Source organism: Propithecus coquereli, unplaced genomic scaffold (assembly GCF_000956105.1).
Source record: "Propithecus coquereli isolate 6110/MARCELLA unplaced genomic scaffold, Pcoq_1.0 Scaffold137, whole genome shotgun sequence".
Classification (NCBI taxonomy): domain Eukaryota; kingdom Metazoa; phylum Chordata; class Mammalia; order Primates; family Indriidae; genus Propithecus; species Propithecus coquereli.
In genome coordinates, this window is record NW_012137969.1 from 4,578,644 (window position 1) to 4,602,521 (window position 23,878).

The following is a 23,878-nucleotide window of genomic DNA, read 5'->3' on the forward strand; positions in this document are numbered from 1 at the left end:
CTTAAATAGGCTCCAGGCCTGGCTTTATTTGTCACCAGGGGGAGCTAAAACAGCCGGAAGCTTTGTTATTTTTCTCCCATTCCAACCAACAGTAATTAAAAATACTTGGAGTATTTAGAAGAAAGGTAGAACCCACGTTCTACAAAAAGTTTTTGTTCATTAAGAAAACAGCAAACCAATAATTTCAAGACACTTTTTGTCTTCCTAAGCAGCCTGTACACCAAAGCAACCCAAATACCACCCAAAGCCATTGGATGCTTAGAAATATGGAGTTTATGTGTCTGTCTGTTTCCTCTTTTTTGGTGAAAGTTGTAAAGTCAAGGCCCACAGTTCCAGGCATTCGCTGGTAACCTGATTTGGCCACCAGGCCCCACTGGATGTAGGGACAAGGCAAGTCCTGGCTCCCTTTTGTAGAAAACCAATGAAGTTGCTCTGTTGGCTGGACTAGTATTTAATGGGCCTCAGTAACTAGGTAAGCCTCAGCCTCAGGCTGTGATCAGCTGTGGGAAGAGCAGGGATAAGACATTCCAATATCTGGGTTCACAGCAACAACTGCAGTAAAACTGCTGGGAACGACTCCATAGTCAACATACAGGAGTGAGAAACGCTGCCAAACCCACTGCAGGACGCAGAAGGAGAGACAGGCCAATGTCTGGAGAGGAAGTGTGAGTAGAAGGAAGATGTCAAGAATTTGTACTAATATATCAGTTTATCATTTAATACACTTTCCATCAAAAACCCAGTAGAATTTGCTTTTTGGAGAACTTGCCAACATGATTGTAAAGTTCATAGAATGGATGAGAAATTTTGGAAAGCAAAAAAGATTAAGATAAGCCCTACTGAATATAAAAATATGTATAAAGTGATATAAATGAAAAGTTTGGTGGTACCAGAGCAAGAGTAAAGATGTCTGTAGAACTTAAGAAAATCCTCAGACTTGATTGTATGTAAGAATTTAAAACATTTAAGAGGTATCACAAGAATCAATCAATAGACGGTATTGGAGGGGAAAACTTCTCTGCAAACAAATCTTTTTAGAAGCTGACTTTATACCAGGTACTAAAGTAAATTCCAGCTGGATTAAAGAGTTTAATGAAAAATATGAAACCATAAAAATTCTGAAGAAAATTTGGGTGAGTATTCTGAATGGGGCCACAGGTCTAGAGGTTTGACCATGCAACAATTTAAACACACTAAAATTAAAGAAAAACAACAGAAAGGGAAAACTATTTGCCACAAACATGATCAAATGTGATACCCCTAATATATAAGGAGCTCTTAAAAATCAACTTAAAGCACTAAGACCTGTTAAAATAAGCTAAAACAGAGACCAGGCTTGAGAACCTGCAGAGCAGACAAAGTCAGTTAGGCCGTGGGGGCAACCTTGACCTTGCTAAATTTTCAAACATAAATGAAATTTAACTTAGGCTATTTATTATTAGTGTCTATATTAAAGAAAAAAACCTTAAGCTTTGTCAGTCAAGCTGCCAACTAACTTATACAAGCAGGGACATTCCAACAGGAAAGACCAAATATGGCTGTGGCATAACTGTGACCAGTCATGTTTGCTTTGCCTGGCGTCCACATGCCACTTCACAAACCTTCCCCTTGGGTTCCCTCAGCAGAATCCAAACCACCTTTGGTTTGGTGCTGCCCAGTTCATGAACTGCTGTCAGCTCAAATAAATTCTTTACAATTTTGTGTGTCAGTTTACAGACCCCCATGAGAAAAAGGGCCATGAACAATCACAGGCATTTAATCACAGACTAGTCATCCAAAATCCCATATATGAAAACAATCATGAGATGACTTTTTGCCTAACATATCAGGAAAGATTTAAAAGTGGAAGGAGGGAGGAATGAACCATAGACCTGTATCTGGTTACTGCTGCAGGATGTCAATTAGTTGAAGTTTTTCAAAAGTGAAAAGTGTTTATGTCACTGAACCAGAAATTCTGCTCCTAGTATTTTATCCTAAGGAAAGTATCAGATAAGTTGTAAAAGATTTGTAATAGTAACAGAGTAGCTTTATTTATAATAGCAAGGTAGTGGGCCCAGCACCCTCTGCAAATGTATTTGATGATGTAAAATAATAGTAAAAACCTCACAGGTTGTTTATAAAGTTTTCCACCACCTGGGACCCAGCCCCTGCAACCTCACCAGGTGCCACCTGTCTTACCCAGGGGAGGCATCACCTGGCCTTGTCCCCCCCACCCCGTGCCCCTCTCACCCCGTCCCACAGACACACGACGTACCAGATGCACAGACAACCAGGCCTGCAAATGCAGTGTCAAGATGGGTCCCAAACCCCACTGTGAGCCAGATCACAACTCCCAAGCCCTCCTCCCTAGAAATGCTGGAGCCCTCACGACTTCCAGTTCCCAGGAGGAGGCCACAGACACCAGAGGTGGCCAGACCCGAGGCAGAGCCCAGGATCTGGAGGAAGCTTGTGGAGGAGGAGGCTGGGGGGTGCTTCCCTCCCCACAGAAGGGCTGTGCCCTGTGCTGCCTGCAGGTGCCAAGGACACTTGGATGCAGCTCCTGGACCAGCCGGGCAGAGAGATCAGCGCTGTGTGAGGTGCCTGAGTGTGGTCTGTCTTGCCGCATCGTCACCGTGACCCTGTGATGCAGTGACCCCTGCCTGCCACCTCAGGACTTCAAACCCCCACCTCACAGGGGCTCTGGTAACATCCTTCCTGCCCCCATAATAAGTGAACTCAGCTGGAGTCTGCCAGCTACAGGGCTGAGGACGTCACCTCTGAACAGAGAATGTCTACGACAGAAGACAGCAGAATGGGAGGCGGCTGGGTCCCGCAGCCAGGGGGTCAGGTGAGTAAGGAGGAGGGGCAGGGACTCTCCCCACAGGAGGAGGAGGCAGGGCTGGCTCAGGGGATAAGCTGGGGGTGGAGGGAGCCACAAGGCCACAGGATCCACGGGCGACAGCCTGTGTGGAGACAGAGCATCCCCTTTTATTGGGGCCCTGTCCTTGAGTAACTGTCACTGTGGCTTTGCTGCCACCACCTCTGGCTGGAGGGAGCTGCTGGCGTGAATAAAAGTGCGTGGGTGTGGGAGGTCCCTGCTGCGGGGGAGGAGCAGGCCTTCTCAGCCCCCAGTTCCTGGAGCAGGGCTGGGGGCCGTGCGTGTCTGCCCCCATGACCCTCTCTGTTCCTGCTGTGCCAGCTACACACTTGGGGCTGGGTCAGTGTTTGCTTGGCGTGGATTAAGACTAAACAGAAAGCCGTGGGCTTTGCTGGCAGTTGGTCGGCCCTGCTTTGCCCCGTTTTGCTTGTTTGGAAGCTCTCATGGTGTCAGAGGTCCTCGGGACTCTCAGAGCCTTCCCGTCCTCTTGCAGGGCAGACAGATGAGCTGGAGCTGAGGCACCTGGACAGGAGCCTCCCTTTAGGATCCTCCCTGAGCTCCTGGGCCCTAGGGTTGCGCCATGCCCTGAGCTCGCAGCCCTCCTTGCGGACACCTGCTGGAGCTCTGGCGACTCAGGCCTTTGTGCCTCTGGGTACTAATGCCTGTGGCCTGGACTGTGCCACGTCACTCTCCTCCTTCCTTCCTGTCTACATGTGTTCTATTCTCTCCCTCCCTCTTACTCCCTTTCCTTCTTTCTTTCTTCCTTTCCTTCTCTCCCTCCCTCCCTCCCTGCCTCTAACATTCCCAGGATATGTGCTGTATTCTAGAGGTACCCTGTGGTTATGGGTTAATCAGGGGGACCCCGCCCTTGTGGAGCTCAGAGGGAACAGACCTGACCTCAGCTGGAGGTACAAAGAGCTGAGTGTGCAGGGTGCTCTGGAAGAGAGGACGGAACATCTGGTTCTACCTGGGGAGAGAAGACAGCTGCTCTTCCAAGGTCTGCCTAGAAGCTGGGCTGCCCAGGGAGATAGGAGTTCTCCCAGAGTGGAGAACAGTGGAGGGCAGTGGCTCCAGGCAGACCCAGCTTGGTATGGGGAGTGGCACTTGCTCTTGACAGGGAGCAGCCTGGTGGGTCTGGGAACATAGCCCTGCCCAGTGCCCTGAGCCCCCTGACCCTGGCATCCTCTTTCTGGGGTGCAGGCTGGCCAGCAGGCAGAGCCCCCTCAGGCCACTCTGCTGCCTGCAGTCCAGGAATGGGGGTCCCAGCTCCCTGTCCTGTGCTCCCTCATTCCACTGGCGTGGCCCACTCCCTCCCCCCACCTTGGTGGCCAAACTGGGGCCCAGCTGCCTGAACAAGACTGGAGAGCGTGGAATCTGCCATGGCCACCACCAGCTATAGCTGGCACTTTTGCTATGGTTTGGATATGGTTTTTCTGACTGTCTGAACCTCATGTTGAAATTCACTCCCCAGTGCGGTGGTGTGGGGAGGTGTTTGGGCTGTGAGGGTGGATCCCTCACTGACAGCGTGATACTATCCTCGTGGTAACAAGTTCTTGCTTTGTTAGTTCCTTAAGAGCTGGGCGTTGAAAAGAGCCTGGCGCCTCCCTTCCCTCTCTCCTGCTTCCTCTCTTGCCCTGTGATCTCTGCACACACTGGCTCCCTCCCCTTCTGCCATGAGTGGGAGCAGCCTGAGGCCCCCCCAGAAGCAAATGCAGGCACCAAGCTTCCTGTACAGCCTGCAGAACTGTGAGCCAAATAAACCCCTCTTCTTTATAAATTCCTCAGGCTCAGATGTTCCTTTATAGCAACACTAAGTGGGCCAAGACAACCCTTTCCTGATAGCACTTGAGCTGTGCCTCCAGGGTCCCTCCTCTGCCTCCGTGGCTCTCCTACGGCCAGGCCCTCCCTGCTGGAACGCCTGCCCCCCACCTTGACTGCTCTGAGGAATGCCTTTGAACAGATTTTTGTGCAAAGAGAAGCACAAATAACGTATGCTCCAAATGTTGCATTTCACGCATCCTCATCTGTATGCAAACACTGCTTGACCATTGCAGAAAAAACCTGCTAAGCTAACCCTCCATGCTATTGATTGGCTTATAACAATAACCTTTGCAAATTGCAAAAGGTCACCTGATGTGTTTCTATCCGGCAGCCCAGCAGCCCAAACCTCCCTCCGGCTGCTCAGCATTTCCTGCCAGGCTGGGCCTCTATCCTCGGGGAAATTCAAATTGCTCTGAGCTGGAAGCATCACCCATCGAAATCTGCACCTTCAGATCTGAGCAGAGACACCAGGCTGTATGCCAAACCCACGGAACTCTTTAAAACCATCTGCCAAGGAGGAGGGCAAGAGTGGGAGGGTGTTGCTCCCATTAGCTGAGTCACGCTGGGCCAGAAGGTTGGGGCCACGACCTGATCTAAAACCACGACACTGCGTCTTACGGCAGGTTAGCCAGACCGAAGTGTGATTCCCTTGAACCCAGCTTAGGAGTTACAGCTCATCTCACAAGAGTAGAAGCAGTGATCCACGTGGCCTCACGAGGCCTGGAGAACGGGCTGTTTCCAGGAGATTGGGCCACGGCCGAAGCCCAGTGAGGGCCGGACGGCTGGTGAAGTACAAACCTCTACCCCCGCCAGGTGACGAGGTCCCACTTCACAAACCGGATGCCCACTGAGTTAGGAACAGCGCTCTTGTAGAGCAAAGCCACGATGAATATCAGGGCTCCAGATAGTTGCAGAGCCATGGGGCTCACAAGCAAGGCTTGTCACCCACTGTAGCTGTTAGGAAATTCCAGCCCCGGCCGAGTCGTTTTTACCATCCGGTGACGTGGAAACCTCTGGCCCCACCGGCAACGTGTTCCAGGAGGAAGACTGCCGCCTGACATTTGAGACTCCTGGCCACAGCGCAACCAGCTATTCCAACTGCTGTTGCCAGCAGTGGGGTTGGGGGGTGCGCGGAGCTTACCCGCCTCACCGACGAAGACCTCCACGGGCGCGCTGGCTGGGCTCTCACCGATGATGTTGTAGGCGGTCATGATCACTTCATAGCGCCTGTACTTCTTTAAATCTACAGGGTTAAAGAAGCCAGGGTCAGCCTGCACCAGGACCACCCTCTATCCTTAGATAGTTCCAAGAGTCACATTGTTGGAATCAGAACCCTCCCAGGAGGGGCCGGGGATTGGCTTTTCCATGGAGAAGCCTGGGAAATGCCTCCACCCCCTGGCAGGGGCAGCCTGACTCCTCCTCCTGTTACGAATTCAACCACGGCGAGGAAAAAGACTCATCCTAGCCTGCATTTGGGTGAAAGGCAGCATGAAACTCCCTCTTCTAAAGCAAAGGATTGAGATTACAAAACACAGCATGGGCCCACCTTTTGGACCAGAATCTCTCCTTAAAAGTAAGAACAGCGGGAGTAAGATTCCGGGACTTTTTAAAAAAAATTTAAAGACATTGGTAAACCAAAAGCCTTTGAGCTTTTAATGCCCATGTCCTAAGAAAAGGGTGTGGGCAGCTGCACAGAGCAGGTGGCCAAGCGTGGGCTCTGCACTAAGTGACAGAGCCAGAGTAACTGACCTTTAAGCCAAAACATTCTGGAAGGTTCTCCCACTGGTTACTATTGCTTTGTGGGACTTGGCTTTTGTGAGGCTCTGCATGTATGTCTGAGCACCTGTGTGCTGCCATGGATGGTGACACGAATCAGGCCTTTGGACCCAGCCTCCCGCAAGCTGCCAGCTCGGTGGCGCTTCGGAGAATCAGATCACCGGGTCCTTCCATCACGGGCTCCCAAAAAGTGTTTCCAGGGTTCTTCCCACGCAGCTGAGCCAGGACCCAGCCCCCCAATATGCAGCATCGTTGGAGCCTTACAAACACCCCATGGGAAGGGGCTTCCTAGAGTATGCTGGCCTGGCGTGTTAGTCTCAACTCAGGGACGCATGCGACCACAGAGTCCTGAGGAGGACGGGTGGACAGAGCTAGGCGAGTGTGGACGTGGTGCAGCCCTGTGGGCTTGGGCCACCCCTCTTTGACTTTTCATAACCCGTGATTGAGAACCCTGAGCTCAGGAACCCTCCTAACTAGAACCTGGTTTATCCTTGAACTCTCTAAGTTGCTCCTCCACCAAGGGGACGCGTGGGAGGGTGGCTGGCCCTGGGGGGAGCTCAGCAAATGCGTGTGATGGGAGTGGTGGCAAACAAGTGAGGAGCAATGGGGATGAGCTGCACAGATGGCACAGGGACAAAGCGCCACTTTGGGAAGCAGCATGACGGGAAAGCCGACCTACCCAGGAACCGGGCAGGCCACCCCGGGTGGTGGGAGGCAAGAACAGGACAGTGCAGACAGCCTGAAGGATGCCCTACCTCGGCCGACTCAGGGACCGCCAGCCCCCTCCACTTTCTAATCCAGCCAGGTTCTCACAAGGAAGCGAATGACATGACGGGTCTCCCCTTAGCCCTGCACTTGGACCTTGAAATGTCCCAGACAATGGGACACTGCACAGCTTTGAAAAGGACATCCTGACACCTGCTACGATGTGGATGAACCTTGAGGACGTTATGCCCAGGGAAATAAGCCCGTCACGACAATGTGGATGTGCTCAATGTAACTCAACTGCTGACTTAAAAAGCCTAAGAGGTAAATTTTTTGTTATGTGTATTTTACCACAATAAAAAAGAAAGAGGCAAAACAAAAAAAAGGGAGAGAGAGAGAGAGAGAGAGAGAGAGAGAGAGAGAGAGAAGGGGGCCAGAGAGGAGATCTTGGTCAATCCGACTTCCGTTTTTGTCCCAAACTCAAAGACCAGATGTCAGTAAATCTCCCTAGCCTCTGTTTCTAGAAGTTTCTTTTCCTGTCTCCCTGGCAGTTCTGGTATGTTGAGAAGCAGCATTTGAGAAGGGGAATTCCAGAAATTAGAGCCATTAATCCAAGCTGGTTTTTACTTGGTCCCCTGAGAGGCCACCTGGCGCTGGCCAGGGGCGTCCCCGGCAGGCGGTGCCCACTTACGTGTTAGTTCGTACGTTGTTAGTGTGGAGCTGCTGTTCACCGTCCTGAAGGTGCTTTGGGCTATCGGGTGAGCAAAGCAGAGAGGCAGTTAGCACGCAGGGACTCGGTTACTGCAAACAGGGCAGCCTCACTCACACGCTGTCCGGGCCCCCACGTGGCACCTCCCAGGGCAATGAAGACCACACTGCCACCCACGGTCCCCACTGGCTTGCTGGGGTTATGGCAGTTTGTAAAACAGCAAGGCAGCCCAGCCCAAGACAGGTAGGGCTGTGCCCAACCCTCTGATTCATTGGAACATATTAGTATTTAGCACAACATAGCGCCAGTGGCACCAGGGAAGACATGGATGTCAGTTTCTGCGGGGTGCCCTAGGGCGGGACGGCTGCCAGCTGGCTCAGGAGGAGGCACTCATGACCAGGTGCAGGGGCCCAGCTGTGCTGTGGGGCCCTTCTATTTTGTTGTGCTTTGATTTTGTGGCAAAGCCCGGTGAAATGCTCATTGTTGTCTGGTCACCAGCAAGGGACACCTTCGGGACATGCCCAGAGTGCACAACAGCTGAGTGGCCACCTCATACCTGCACCCCACATGCTCCTGGCAGGTGAAACTGCCCGTTCCCTGAGGGCAGGGCTGCCTCTCCTCTTGCTGCCTCCCCGGCATTTCCCACCAGGACTTGCACCGAGCAGTTGCCGAGGGAACCTCCCTGCCCTGCCTGCAGTGACTGAGGGGCAGTACCTGCGCAGGACAGAGGGGACAGCGCCTCACCTGTGAGCTCGGCCCGCAGAGCTGAAGGGCTCTTGAGCGTCTTGACCTCAGTGCCAGACCCAGCCTCAGACTCCAGCTCCCGATAGTAGATCCTGTATCCCTGCAGGAGGCCATTCAGGCTTTCGTCCCTCGGAGGCTGCAGAGACATCACACCCACTCAGCCACGCGGAGCCAGCCTGCATCCCAGGCTTGGTGACCTCCACTCCATTTTACTAGCTAGCCACACAGAGGGATGTCACCAGCTCAAAGGTCAGGTGTCAGATTCATGAATGGACCAGTGACCCCACATGCAGGCATGGCTCCTGCCTGGGCACAGCCCCACTCTTCCTGGCCTGGGACGTCTGACCCCCTGTGCACAACCAGGAGCAGAGGGATTGTCGTCCAGTGGGGCTATGCCTGAACCCCAGTGTCCCCTACACGGGGTGCTTGCCAAGTCCCTGCAGCTGTTCTCAACTTTGCTGAAAGGTACAAGGGTTACCTGTCTGTCTGGCTGTAGCCCCAGCTCCAAGGACTCCTGCCAGCCGCCATGGACCAGGGAGGGAAATGGCGCCACCAGGCATTTGGATACTTTGGCTCCAAATTCTCCACGGCCTGGGGGGTTGGACTGTTATCTTGGGAGGGACTTTTTCCATGGGCTTTTCCTTTTCTCTCTTTACCTTTCACTGGCTATTGGACTTTGAAGTCAGGTGAGTCTCTTGCTTTTTGCTTTTTCCCTCCTAGGGCTGCCAGGTTTGCTTGTAAAAATACAGGACACGCAGCTAAATGTGAACCTCAAACTCACTGTTCTGAAATCAAATGTAACTGGGCATGCGGCACTTTCCCTGAACGCCCGCTGCTGCCCCTTTCCTGATGGCCTTCCATGGGGTAACCTACAGATGGAAGTGTTTTTTAAACCCCCCATGAGAACAGCTGGCAAAACACAACCAGAAGTGAACCAGCACAGAGGGCACCTCCAGCATGGGGTGTGCCTGGGGCAGGGGTGGGTGGTCAGCAGAGCAGCAGGGTCCCGGGGGGCGGCCACCCCATCCATCCACACCCCGTGACCACTGACCACTTTTCCAGCAGAGAGCCCCCTCTGCTCGCTGGCTCAGCGAGTTCCTGGGACTCATCAGGAAAACAGAACAAAAACCAAACCGACCCGGGAGCTGCGAGCTCAGGAAGCCGAGAGCTGGCAGAGAGGGAGGGGGAGGATTGTGGCACAGCCCAGAGCTGGGCCCGAGGAGCAGGAGGGGGCTGGAGCTTCTGCTGTGGCTTTTATGTTATTAAATGTTCTCCTTTTCTTTTCTACTGATTTTGAGGAGAAAACCTTCATGTTTGGGACGCCTTGTGCTTCCAAGACCCTGGGGGCTTTTGGCTTCCCTGGGCCCTGACAGGCAGAGATACGTGCCCAGCACACTGTGCACCTGGGAGCCTGCTCTCTCTGCTCGAGGCTCTCAGTCAGATGGCCCAGGCAGTCCTGCTGAGCATCCCCAGGCACTGTCCTTGCTCGGTCACGCTGGCAGGAGGTGGGAGTGGCAGGGCTCTGGGCAGATGAGAAATCTCACGCTCCCATGTCTGGGGTCTGGGCTGACTGGAGTCAGCAAGAAGGGAGCGGCGAGTGGGCAGATCAAAGGCTTGCTAAGTGCCAGCCAGCAACCTCACCCGAGGTCACCTTCAAAGCCTCCCTCCCTGTCCCAGATTATACTCGTGGCAGCTTCAGGCACTCAGACCTCAGCAGGAAGATTGCAAAGGCCTCTGGCCAACTCTACAGACAGGGGAGGCAGAGACAGGATTACAGTGAGAGCAATTTACTTTTAGGAGAGGAGGAAAGCTGGGGCTGGGGGGCACGGGATTCAATTTACCAAAAATATCAAATAAGCGGGAGGTTGGGGGGTTGGGAAAATAAAAATGTCCTTGCTGGGGCCCCAGTGTGGATCTGTAACTGGCAGCAAACGCACCACCCCCCACTTCATGTCCACACGTCCTGGGGCTGGAGATAGGAAGTGGCTGAGGGCTGACCTGGGACCCGGAAATATTTCTAGCTTTAGAGATATAAGGAGAAGAAGCCAAGCCCCCTTGCCCCACAGCTGCAGTGGCCACCAACCACAGGGCTGAGGTTCACATTTCGCCAACAGGTGAGCGGACGGCTGTTTGCACCAGAAATCCCAGAGCATTTGAATGGTCGAAATGTGGCTCCTTTCAGCTCCTTCAGGTCCAGGGAGGGCATGAGGTGGCCGGACAGCCCCGAGGGTGGCTTCTCTAAGGGTCCTGGCCCCTCTGTGAGCTCCCATCTTCCTGGTGGGAGCTTCACTTACAAAGGCCCGGTGACTCGCAGAGACTGCCCGCACGTGGTTCTGAATTGGGCTCAACCACACTTTCCATTCCTGGAGTTAGGCTGAACCTGTCTGTAACTCATGAAAGAAGCTCCGCCACGGTGGAGGTCCTTGGAGGCGTCAGTAGGGTGGCTCCATGTAACAGGAGAGGTCGAGGAAGGATGGGCTGAGATCAGGCTCTGACTCGAGTCCTGGCGCTGTTACCACCTCGCAGTGTGCGCCTGGGCTGCCTGCTCAGCCCGAGTCCGTAACAGGCAGCAGTCTGGCTAGCTGGTCTCCAGAGTACTGTAGGACCCTAAACAAAGGCTTCCCTTTGCACCCCCAGACCTATCTCCCAGCCCTCAGCCCTGATCATGCTGTGCCTAAAGCTTCTGACTCAGCAAATGCCCCGAGTGCAAGGCTGTGTCTGGGCCTTGCTCATGTCTACATGCCCACAGCACCTGCGACAGGTCTTAGACACGGCAGGTGCTGAACCAATGCTGCGGACGAGAGTTGGATTTGCTGGAGTCCAGGATAACCCCATCTATTCTTAATTTCTTCCTGGATTGGCCATGCACATGGGCAGTGTGAAGGGAACTGGAACCCCTCCTGAAGATGTCTGCCCTCTGCCTACCACACATCAGAAATTCTACCAGCAGGTTCTTTGAGGGGCCTGCCTACCTTCCATTTTTCAAAAGCCCCCTGCTAAGTGCAGAGGACCTGGCAGGAGGGCACCTGTGTTTCATCACCCACTGTACAGGCAGAAAGAGGGTAGTGCTTGAGGGCAGATGTGGAGGCAGTGGGGCCGAGTGGAGGGAAGAGCCAGGGCAGGAGGGTGCAGGACACACGATGGCCACACTCCTTCCAGCTGCCTGTGCAGTCAGGGCTGGGCCCACCTCGGCTGCTGGCCTCTGCTTTCCTGTCCAGGGCCCTCCGCTCAGGGGAGGCAGGGCAGGGCCCAACCCTCCTCCCCACTCTGCAGATGAGGACCTGGGCTTTAGGGAATGTGCCCAAGGCCTCATGGCAAGTACCAGGCAGAGCTGGCCCTAAAGTCAAAATCTAACCCGACTGCCATGATCTCCTGGGCAGCTGAGCTTCTAGTTCACATTCTGGTAACTTCTGTTTCCTGAAGAGTACAACAGGGATTCCCCGTGGGATTAAATCCCAGTGGTTTAGCAGATCACCGGGGACCCACTGTGCCTTCCCCAAGGCACAGCATCGAATACCAATGACTTCCTGCTGAAATATTTTGCCTGGCCCGCAGTGCCTGGTACCTGGTGCTTTTCTCCAGGCCTTCTACCTGGGGAGGCCTGTCCATCCTGTAGTGTGTTCAGTTGCCCCCACGATCTTCCCATTAATGTGTTATAGAGCTCATCACACGAAATGAAAGCTAAATTTTGCAGTCTGTCTCAAACACCTCTGGGGCTCTGTATCTACCCAGGGGCTGGCTCTGTGGATGACGTTGCGAGTGAAGAAATGAGGAAACAATCCATGAGATGTGTTCTGAACAGGCCCCAGTGCCTCCCCACCCCTGCCCAGGCAGCTGAGGCTGCCTCTTAGGAAGGTGCCTGTTGCTACCCGGAGTCCCTCTTCCGCTAAGAGCTTCGTGCGTGATGTAATCTATTGCTTAGGACTTTTTCTTTGCTAAAAAACAGCCTCAAAACCCACTTACGAGAAATCTGCAGCAGCATGAGGGGCAATGCTTTTGAGTGGCAGACTGTACGATCCACTGGAAGTTTCAGAATAGCCAGCTTAAATGTTGTGATCAATTCAGAAACATTAATGTCTATTATGAGCTATACTCAGTGTGAACACAATACCACCACTGTCTAGAATACACCTTCAAATATGTAGATTTCAAACAGAGCTGGACCCCAAGAAAGGCAAAGATTGATTGTCCTACTAAGAAGAATCAAACCTGACAGATTGCCTTGGGGGGAGGCATTTAAATGGGTCTGCAACCTTAAAATTACAGCTGGTGTTTGCATTTTTAAACAAATTACTAAAAAAAAAAAGGTTTACAGGTGAAACATTTCATTTGGAATGCAAATCTATATTTAAACCTAGTTTCTTTTTCTTTGTTCTGCCTGTTCTGATTTAGCAAATTACTCATAATTTTAATTATCCTTCAATTGCCTGGTGGTTGACAGGCATTTATTTCTACAATACGTCGTATTGACCACCTCCTGCTCTGGCCTTCTTGCAATTAGTTTGTTCTATTAGGCTCCGGAGGGGGACAGCTGATGGACACACAGGCCAGGTTGCTTTGCTGTGGCTCTTCCCAGAGCAGCCCGACAGCCCTGGGGAATGTGGAGCCCTGCGCCAGTGAGAGGCAGGGTGCTGAGGCTGACAGCGGGCAACGTGTTCATAGCCCTTGTTTGAGGAGGTGACGCGTCCCAGCCCTGACGCTGGCTACCTTTACAGAAAAGGTGCTTACCTAGTTATTGGCAGGCCGCTGCCATGTCTACAAAGAAAATGCTAATTTTCTGGCAGAATTCAGCACAGCACAAAAGACCAATCTTCTTTCAGTTGATTGTGTTAGTGGGGGGTGGGAAACAGAAGTGCTGGGGACCTTGGATTGCCACTTTGAATGTCTCCCACCTCCTACCAACGACACTGGTGGAAGTCTGGGCTGGAGCTCGGACCGTGAAGGTCTAACAGACCAAAGACCAGAAACTTTGCATGGGACATCAGAGGTCACCTTTGTGACCTTTTGTTTTTCCAGAGGAGGAACCTGAAGGCAGAGAGGCCTCTCAAGGTCACAGCTGCCCAATGGCAAATTGGGGGGACTTTATCAGCTTGTCAGTGGCCCCCCAGCTGACCGGGCCATGGCATCCCTGAGGCAGGGAGGGGCCCAGGCTGCATTTTCCTGGTTCTGTTCCAACCCCTACACTCTGCAAACCTAGACAGGGCCGAGCCACAGCAGTGAATTTCCAGTTTCACCGGGAGACACTGGGAATGTCTTTTGTCACCTGGAAAGGTTCCCACTCTATCCAGAGCAGCTGTTGCTAAGTGACAGGAAAGAGGCAAAGTGGCCACGGTTCCTCTATCCACTGAAGGATATTGTGCACCCTTAACAGAAACCCAATTGTAAAACTCCCACCTCCCATCACTCATGCAAGTGCAGTATCAAGTGATTATATGTTGGGTTGAATGATATGAAATTGCCACTTTGTCCCTCAAATATGGTCAGATTACATGCGCTCTAGCCTAACACACACTGACACCACCCAGTTCTAACACAACCGAGGGAAGCGGGGACTTCGGAGGTCAGAGTCACCAGCTGGACGGTCCAGAAAGCACCTTCTGGTTTCCCCACCCCCACAGACACACCTCGCCCTGCGTTTTCAGTGAGGCTCCCCCCAGTCCACTCCTGGGAAGGCCACACTGGGACAGAGCTGAGGGGTCTGGGGCTGGGGCTACCCACTTGGCATTTCTCTCTCTACTCTGGGTCCTCAGCCTGGCCGCAGCCCCCGAGGGGTCTCCAGTGCACTCCTTGCTCCTCCCATCCTTGCCCAGCCCTGTGCTGCACCCTTGTGCCTGCAGGGTTGGGCTACGCCCGCCCAGACTGACCCTCTGCAGGGCTCGGTGGCCGCATCCTCTAGAACGAGCTCCCTCATGGCCTCTGCAAGGCTTCTGCGCATCCCTGCCCCTGCGCCTGGCTCCCCTCCCTTCCCTTTCCGCAGGAACTCCTCCCAGCCTGCCCCGTGCCAGCGTGGTGCGTGTGGTCAGGACACCCCCACGGCTCTCCAAGACCATTGCTCCCCTCTCAGTTGTCAGGGTTACTGAGGTCCCTCCCCCTCCTGACCTCCCAGACTGTCTCCTCCTTCCTGCTGACTTGGGCACCTTGTCGTTCTCCTTGACAGTATCAGCTTCAAGGAAGACTCTCTCGCCCACACAGACCACCCTCCCAACCCCCAGCTCCCAGAGACCACTCCCAGGCTGACCCTGCCTCGCCGTGGCTCTCTGAACACAGACCTCAGAGCCCCCCTCCACCACATCCCATGGCACTCCCCATTCCCCGGCACGGCAGCCACCCCCCCATCTCGCCTCAGGAATGTCCCCTGTTGGACAGAAGCTTCGACTGCTCTCAATCTTGCCCCTGCCCATGGGCCTGCTGCGCCTGCCTCCCTCTGCTCTGGGACCACAGAGTCCCGCCTCCTTCCTCAGCTGGGCTTTCCCCGGGGCCCTGCACCCTCCTGGGCAGGTTTGCCCCGTTGGTTTTTCGTTCAGTGCACCTCATTGTCAGCAAACAGTAGCCAAGATTGGAAACAAGGGAAAGCGGCAGTGGTATGTCCTTCAGCGCCTCACTGGAGCGGTTTAACAGGCCCGCCAAGGGCTGTGAGATCATCTCAGAGAACGTGGCTTAGCTCGACTCACTGTTCGCTGGAGACTGGAGCCCCAGACTTTGGGACGATACGTGTAATCCTGTAGATACTGATCTGGTAGCAAGTGGTTTCTCTAGAAAGGATCACTCGACAGGTTACAGTTTTACTGCCCTGAAGGACCCTGACCAGTTTTGTGTGTATACAGGAGCCTTACCCGACCATCCTTCGTCAGATGCCTATAAAACTCCAGTTCCTCTAAAGCCCTGAGCCAGCCCTGCCACGCAGCCGGGCCCTCCTTAACGAGCTGAGTGTAAGTTCATTCCGTGTGTGCATTGCATCTGCCAGGAAATTGTACTTTGACACCACTTTCCCTTCGGGTTCGCAAGCCCGATGAGGATGTTTCCTTTGTTCTGCTCTCAAACTCTTAGCACGGGCTCGGCATGCAGTCCAGCCGACAGGGCTGAACGAGCGAGGAAGGAGAACACATTTTACAGAACACGTGTGATTCCCCCGGCTCTTACCTGCCACTGGATCAGAACGGAGGAAGTCGTGTGCGGCGTGGCGGAGACAGAACCTGGAGGCTCCCCTGGAACTGAAACCCGCACAAGAAGAAAGCAGAGATTAGAATGGCTCTGTTAGTATTCACCATCCTCTGGGGCCGCCGGCCCCCAGAGTGCGCGGGAAGCTAGCAAGCCCAGCCGCCCTTCCTTCCCCAGGGACCCCCTTCTCCTTGCCTTTTCTCAGAGCTTCCCGGGGTTCTCCTTCAAAGCCTGTGCCCAGGATAGAAGGGACCCAATCCTAGCAGTGTCCCTGACAAACAGGCCCGAACTAAGACATCCAACGAGTTTTGCTCTCTCCGAGGTGGACTTTCTGAGAGCCAGCCCTCCACGCCGCTGCCAGACCCTCCCTGCAGTTCCAGGATGTCCTGAGGGAGAGAGTCCACTTTTTTTTTCTTTTCTTTAATTTTCTTTTTTTTTTAGGTACTTAGGGCAGAGCTACCTCTCCTGAATGGGGCAAATGATGAAGCCAGGTCTCAGGGCTCTTGGCTTGAAATACTGATGTGACAGTCAGGAAAGGGGCTGATTTCTGGTGAGGCTGCAGCTGGTGGGGGCAGCAAGGCCGAAGGGCAGTCTGCCATGGTTCTAGGTGGCCACAGCGGTTCTGCTCTGGTCTCTAGGGGGTCAAGCCTGGTTTGACCTCTGCCCTTCACTGTGCCCTATACTCTGCCCAAACTGAAATCCTTCTTGTCACCCACCCTTCCAGGGGGCCTTCTTTGTCCCTTTTGCTCACTGCTCTGCTCCCTCCGGGGTCTGTGTGGCCCCATCTTGGCATATTGCATCGACCTCTCTGTCTCCCTGACTGAGAGATCCTGAGAGCCAGCAGAAGCCCCCCGCACATTCCCCGCTCACTGTACATTCGCTGCACTGAACGACCGAGGGTCTTATCCCCATGCCCCCACCTGTGTGTCTGGCAGACACCCTCCACTCTGCACCCAGGATCCGTCCCTGTGTCACCTGTTCTGTGATTCTCCTCTGGACCTACCAGGCCTGCCCCTCCTCTGGTCCCCAGCCCGGGCAGCAGCTGCACAAGTCATACCTCCCCCTCTCAGCTCTGCTTTTAGGATCCATCTCCCTCCCTGCCCTCTGAACCTCCTGCTGTTCCAGTTTAAGGGTGGGCCCTCTCGCCAGCTTTCCTGATAGCTCTGCTCAGGCTAGAGTGCAATTACAGGGGCTCTCGATAGCCTCAAGGTGTGAGAGTGTGCAGGGAAATAAAAATCACCGTAATAAGAAAATATGTATCAGGAAACCATCGCGTACTCAGAAAACTCTCCCCATATAGCTGGGGTTCCCCGGCCCTGGAGTCAGGCTGTGCCTGTCAATCTCCAGCTGATAGCACGGAAATGCAGTACAAATACAATGTAAATCCACTGCAGAGAGAACTGCAAATCTCAGAAAAGAAGACAAGATAGGTGCATCAAAGTGCTGATTTGAATATCAAAGGCAAAGAAAGGCCTGCGGGGAGCTTAAAGAGGCCCCTCGATATTTTTCCAGAAATGGTCCATTTGGATGCACAGCCTGGCAAGGAGGCTGTTGTATCCTGCTCTGGCACAATCTGTCAGAGATATTACGACAACAAAACCAGCTTGTGTGTGTTGTTCCTTTATCCGAAGAATGAGTGCTTAGTTCCAAATATTACCTCAATTGTGTTAAGTGTAAGATTAAATGAATGCCTTTGTACAGTTTTGGCTTTGTATTTAGTTCTAATGAAACCTTTCCCTTGCAGTTCAGCGTCCAATCGGCCCCCACTTTATGTGGATTCATTGGAAAGGCTTTTCCAGCCACAAGTGGCCTCAGCCTCCGGCACCTCTCAGGTTGTCTCATCTCGTTTCCCCCACGCTGTGAGCTCAGGACTGGTCCCCAAACCCAAGGACCACAGAGCTCACCGGACCACACCCCGTGCATGGGTGGCTTCTCCCCGATCCCTGCCCCCTCCTCTCCCACTGGTCTCCCCTGGGCTCTAATAAACTCCCAGGATTAGTGCCCACGAAAGAGTTTGGGTGAGAAAACAGGAGCCACAAAGACAACAGTTCTCTGGCCTTTCCTGTTAGCACAGCTGGGGGCCTGTCAGAGGCCCTTAGAGACTTTGCTCCATTGGGAGCCCTGGGTTTGCGGCAGAACAGCTCTGTGTGCTGCTGAGAAGTGGAGAATGGTTCCCTTCAGCCCCTTTGCTGGTCGCTAAGGTCATGTGAGGCCTGTGTCGGAGAAACTAAACTTCAGGTCTTAAAAAGAGCAGAACTGAGGATGTGAGGTCGTGGGGTGAGCCCGCTGGAAACTGGTGTATTTGAAATCGTTCCACTGCTGCATTAAACGGAAAAGACAGTGCTTCGGGGTAGGTTTAGGGAACTATTATAAAGCACTCCTGGGTGAACTGAGTGCTGGGGTTTCTGGCCTGGGATCTGAGCTGCAGCCGCTGTTACGCACTCCCCATTCTCCTCCATCCCACCTGCCCAGCCAGCCCCGCCAGACGTGTCTGATGGAGCTGTCTCCTAGGCGCACTGCAGCCTGGGTCATGTGAAACTACTATAAATCTTCAGGCTCAACGCCTCAAAGGTAGATCAGAGGGGGTGAAAATGCCACCTGGAGCTTTGAGGAGATCTCACTTCCATCACTTACCTGCACTATTGTCAAACAGTGGCTTGTGAACGAGAAAAATTGGGAAAACCTCTTAAAACCCAGCTACGCGCTGACATTTATTTTTAACTCCCCTATCAATTATTCAATTTCTGGGATGCTAATGGATAGCAGGGGCTTTGGAAGCCAATCAAAGAAACTTCCATTCCATTTGGAAGCTCTTGAAGCCTTGATTTACAAGTACAGGGTATACAGGAGAGCTCCGAGCTGCTCATGACTAATGGAGTTCTCCTGCTCACCACCGCTCCCTGGGGGCCCCTCCTGGCTCAGGATGAAAGCGGGGCCCCTCTCTCGGAGCAAGTGTCCTGGCTTCAGAGGCAGCAGCCAAGAAAGCACTCTGGGCCCAGCTTGCTCACCGTCCTGCAGCGTGGTCACCGCCTCTGTCTCTGAACTGAAGTCGCTGTCCCCAATGTCATTGGTGGCTTTCAGGCGCAGCTTGTAGGAGGTGAAGGGCCTCAGCCTGAAATGTGGGAGAGACTCATGACTGCCAGGCACCTGCCACCCTGCCCGGCCCGCAGGCACTCCCGGTGGAGCCTTGGAAGGAAGGGCAAACCTCGTCCCTGCCCTGACAGGAGGTCTGCGCTCCCACGTGAGCCACGACAGATTACCCCGCAGCCAGGAGGCTGTTCTCAAGTCAGGACTGGATCCCTTCCTGGCTGCAGTGAGCAGGGCCTTTAAAAGGACCTTGAGTCCGTCTGGGAGCAGCCCCTGAACACCCTGGACTGTGTTAATGCCCAGGGAGAGAGGGATTTCACAGAGAGGAGGGGAGCGCAGAACTTCCTGGCCAGGGGAGGGAGGTTTTGCTTAGAGCTCCCCAGGGAGGTACTAGCACCTCCTGTCATTAAAGACACTCCTACACAGCAAATCACTGCTCTCTGAGGAACTCAGGGAATTCCTCAGGAGGAGCTAATCAGATCAGCCCTCGTGCCATCCAGAGAGGTAAATGAGTTCCCGCCTGATTCACTTCCTCTCTCATCCCTACACGTCCCTTGCGGAGGTCTGCACAGGCCAGCCCAGCCTCTGCCCCAGCTGTCGGCACAGCCCCACCTGGACCCGCACCCCTGCCACTTACTGAGCCAGACGTCGTGCCAAGCACTTGCAAGCATTACCCCATTTAATCCGCACTCACTCTGAGAGGCAGGAGTCATTATTATTCCCCTTTCGAGGATGAGAAAACAGAGGCCTAGTTAGATTCATTCGCATGCCTACTGCCAGAGGACTGGTAAGTGCCAGATTGGAATAGGGGGCTTGTCTTAAAGCAACATTCACGTGTCACTTTACCTAAGACTACATCTGTGTCTATTGTCCACATGAAAAAATGCCCCCAGCCCTTTGATGGAGATTTTAGGGGCACTAATGCCCCTGAGGCACTGCTCAGTGTTCCCACTTCCATCCATCCACTCATCCTTCCCTCCTTCCATCCATCCACTCATCCAGCCACTCTGTGTGCATTGGGTCTCAGACACCAAGCCCCATGCCATGCCTGACACTAAGACTCCGGCCAAACTCTTCTGTGCAGACAGTGCCTGAGTGTCCGTGGAGCCCTGGCCTGTCAGCGACCTGACTTGCAGTTCCAAACGCCCTCGCCTGTTTAGGATCTGGCCGGTGGCTCCTCTTGGACGTCCTTCCCATCACTTCAGAATGAGCAGGGAAGGAAGCCACGTCATTTCTCTTCCCCTCCTGGCAGCGGCTCTGTATCAGCCTTGGCTCCACAAGCCTCTCGATTTCTCAGAAGACTTGGGGTGATCCAGGACTCTCTAACCCCTGTCCCCAAGGCCAGGTTATCTCTAAGTGTCCTTGACTATCGGTTTAAGCCAAAGTGCTGGTCACCTGAAGACCAATCCTCCCTCTTCCCTCCCAGTCCAATCTGAACACTAGTGGCTTTCCAACTGAGCACCATGGAGCGCCCAAGACCCTCTGTGAGTCCAGAGCCCCACACCACCTGCTCCACTAACAGGAGCTCCATTTCTGCCTGGTTTATACACTCGGTTCTGGGTAATACTTGGTTTAAGAAAAAGATTCTACCTTTTAGAAAATTGATAACCATTTCTAGAAACCATAATTAGAAAACTTTTCCTCTTTCCCTGCTTTCATACCATCCTCCTACTTGAGACCAGACTGCAATGTTTCTCTACCAGTTAACAGCTCCGGGGATGCTTTTCCTTGAAAGCCCACCCAAAGCTGGTCTTACCTGCACTCCCCAGGCCCTGACTGCAGGCACCTGTCTTAGCCTCTGCACTCAGCTTCTGCACGGGAGACAGCAGTGACAGGGACAGCCTGGCCTTGGTCCCAGCTTTAATGGAGATGCTGCTAATGTCCAACCATTAAGAATGATCTTTGCTACGGGTCTCTGGGAGGTAGGTTTTGTTAAGTCGAAACAAACAAACAAACAAACAACTTCTGCCTGTACCTAGCTTCTTAGAAGTCATTTTATCCAGGCTGGTGATAACTGCATGCTTTTTCTCTTGTGGCCGCCCCTCCTTGCCCACTGAGCCATGCATGGTTGCAGGGCCAGCTGCTTCTTCTTGTAGTGGCAGCAGCAAAGGGGCAGTCGGCAGCCTAGACTCTGCGCCCAAACTGCCTGGCTCCTAACTCCGAGTCAACTTTGGGCAGCTGGCTTTGCTTCAGTGTCTGTGTCTGGGCTGATGTGGCGCCGGCATCATAAAGTTGATGAGAGAATTAAATTCAGGTGAAGCACTTAGAAGAGGGTCTGGCACATCGCAGGTGCTCACTAAATATTAGCTGTTTTTACTATTATCCTTCAGGAATCACCTTAGACAGCGATAGTACACGCCAGCCCTGCGGCCCATCCTCTCCACCCATCCCTTTCCTTCGTCTTCTTCATCACAGTTGGCAGTTGTCTGTTTCCTTGAGGACTGTCTGTCTTCTTCACAAGACTCAAAGTCCACGAGGACAGGGGCCAAGTCTGCCTCATTCGCTGCTGCGTCCCTGTGCTCAGTAACTGTGTATTGAAGGAAGGAAGGAGTAAAGATGATAGTCTTTGTCCCTGAAGTTTCTTGGGAGGGGTGGGTAAGAGGACACAGGTACAACTCAGCAGTCTCTGGCACATGGTAGGTGCTCCAGAAACAACTATCGTCACTCTATTTAGCACCGTACAGTTAGTACCTCACTGTTCGATAACAATTTGGGGATTTGGGGTCACACTGCAAGCTCCCTGAAGACTCTTTCTGTCTACCATCCTGCCGTGCTGGGCACAGCTCTGAGACAAATGGGCTGGGGCAAAGGGGAGCGGGGAGCAGGTCCTGGCGTGAGGCCCGTGTTTTGCCAGGCTCACTTCGCTCACCAAGGATTGATTAACCGTCTCTGGGCTGATCCACGGGAGCCAACCCTCTCGGCTGGGAGCCACGCCAGCGCCCTGGAGACCCTGAAGTGGCGGTTCCCCTCTCCCACGTGCGCTCCCGGGCCCTACTCAGGGGTCCTGCACCACCGCATCCTCTGCACGCCCACCCAGCCTCCCTCTTCGCCTCTCTGCAGCTGCTCCTCTGGACTGCTGGTCTACCTCCGGGCCTCCTCCCCGCACCCTCGCTCCTGCCACGCTCTCTCCACGGCAGAGCAGGGCTGCAGTGACTGCTTGGTAAGGGAACATGTGAACAAACAATCTCGGAATACTCTCCCGCAACCCTCGAATGCCCCCAAATTCTGTTCTCTGTTCACTCTTCCAGGCCTACGCAGCTCTGCTGTGGAGTTGGCCAAGCAGAACTCAAATGCTGGCTCTGCCGTGGCTAACCTGGGCAGGTTCCCTGAGTCTCACCCTACTCATCTGTGGAAATGGAGAAAGCACCTCTTCCACCAGGGCCGGGTGAAAATTAACTTATACAGCCACCCTCATGGAGTCTAATAGGTCTTGGCACCCGGTAGGCAATTCACAAACATTACTTTCCCTTTCCTGTCTCCCCGAAGGCTCAGGAAGGTCTCAGTGCCCTCGCCCCCAGGAAGCCATCGGTGCCGTGCACAGCTCCCTCTCCACGCTCCAAATTCCCGCCACCTAAACTCAGAAATGGAATAGATTTAGCTATATTTCTGAGACAACATCTGCTCTCTAAACTCTCACTTCTAACCACCCGAAACTCAGGAAGTAAATAGATTTGGATAATATAGGACCCTCACTACCCACATCCACCATCAGAACCCTCGCCATCCAAACTCAGAAACCTGGTATGTTTAGGAAGCCAGTTTGTGCATGTGCCATTCCAGACTCTGAGCCTCACAGTCAAACCTCACCCCACAGCCACAGTGTTCTGGGGTCCGGGGTGGGAGGTCATGGATGACAGCTCAATGTCCTTTCCTCCAGGCTAAATGCAGAGTCGTATGAGTATGAGGAGCTCCATATATAAATATTGGTTATAATATAAAATATGTGAATACGGAGCATTTTAAAAGCAATCCACTGATGCCTTTATCTTTTTTTTTTTTTTTTTGAGACAGAGTCTCACTCCGTTGCCCTGGCTAGAGTGAGTGCCGTGGCATCAGCCTAGCTCACAGCAACCTCAAACTCCTGGGCTCAAGTGATCCTACTGTCTCAGCCTCCTGAGTAGCTGAGACTACAGGCATGCGCCACCATGCCCGGCTAATTTTTTCTATATATTTTTAGTTGGCTGATTAATTTCTTTCTAATTTTAGTAGAGGCGGGATCTCGCTCTTGCTCAGGCTGGTTTCGAACTCCTGAGCTCAAACAATCCGCCCACCTCGGCCTCCCAGAGAGCTAGGATTACAGGCGTGAGCCACCGCGCCCAGCCCTGATGCCTTTATCTTGAAGACACTGAAAATACTTAGTAAGAATTCACTATTGACATTACGAGGAGCAAAGAATATCAAGCTCATGTGTAATATCCTCCGCCAAGTCCACCTGATTTCTAAGTGGCAGTATTTTTAAAGATTACGTGGGAGAATAAGAAAAGAAACAACCCAGTAGAACTAGTGAAACTGCCCTTTCAAATTAATAAAAAGGGGTGCAAGGCGAGAACTGTGGTAAGGGCCTCGATAAAATTAATGCACAGGTCTAACTAAAAATAATGATAATAATTAGTCGCTGTCCCCGTTTGCTTATCTATAATTGCCACTCCAGAGCCGGTGATCATAAAGATTCTTAACTTTTCCCCAAGCTGGTGTCTACAAAGATTCTTAACTTTCTCCATAGATAACATCACGTTTTTGAAACCTAAATGTGGTCTAAGATATCTTCCAGGCCCCGCATTCCAGTGGATCGACTGGCCCACCCAGACAAGCGGCCCAGACCAAGAAACCAGCTCAACTGGGATTGTGACCCCAAGGACTGGAGCAACACAAGAAGATGATTTCTACACCCCGATAATTTTGCCCCAATTAATAAACCTGATTGCCTAATCTCTTACCTGCCAAACTATCCTTAAAAACCCTGTCTCCCAAACTCTCGGAGAGGTGGATTTGAGAAATTTCTCCCTTCTCCCCGCATAAGC

At 53.0% G+C, this 23,878-nt stretch overlaps 1 protein-coding gene across 1 annotated transcript in view; it reads right to left on the reverse strand.

The window, feature by feature from the left end:
* SDK1 (sidekick cell adhesion molecule 1) overlaps positions 1-23,878 on the reverse strand; it is a 595,735-nt gene that overhangs the window by 65,938 nt on the left and 505,919 nt on the right. The window contains exons 31-35 of the mRNA XM_012638907.1: positions 18,779-18,882; positions 15,753-15,823; positions 8,613-8,748; positions 7,851-7,910; positions 5,820-5,921 (exon numbers count right to left, since the gene is read on the reverse strand). Of these exons, the coding sequence (XP_012494361.1) occupies positions 5,820-5,921; positions 7,851-7,910; positions 8,613-8,748; positions 15,753-15,823; positions 18,779-18,882 (473 nt within the window). The remainder of the gene's footprint in view (positions 1-5,819; positions 5,922-7,850; positions 7,911-8,612; positions 8,749-15,752; positions 15,824-18,778; positions 18,883-23,878) is intronic.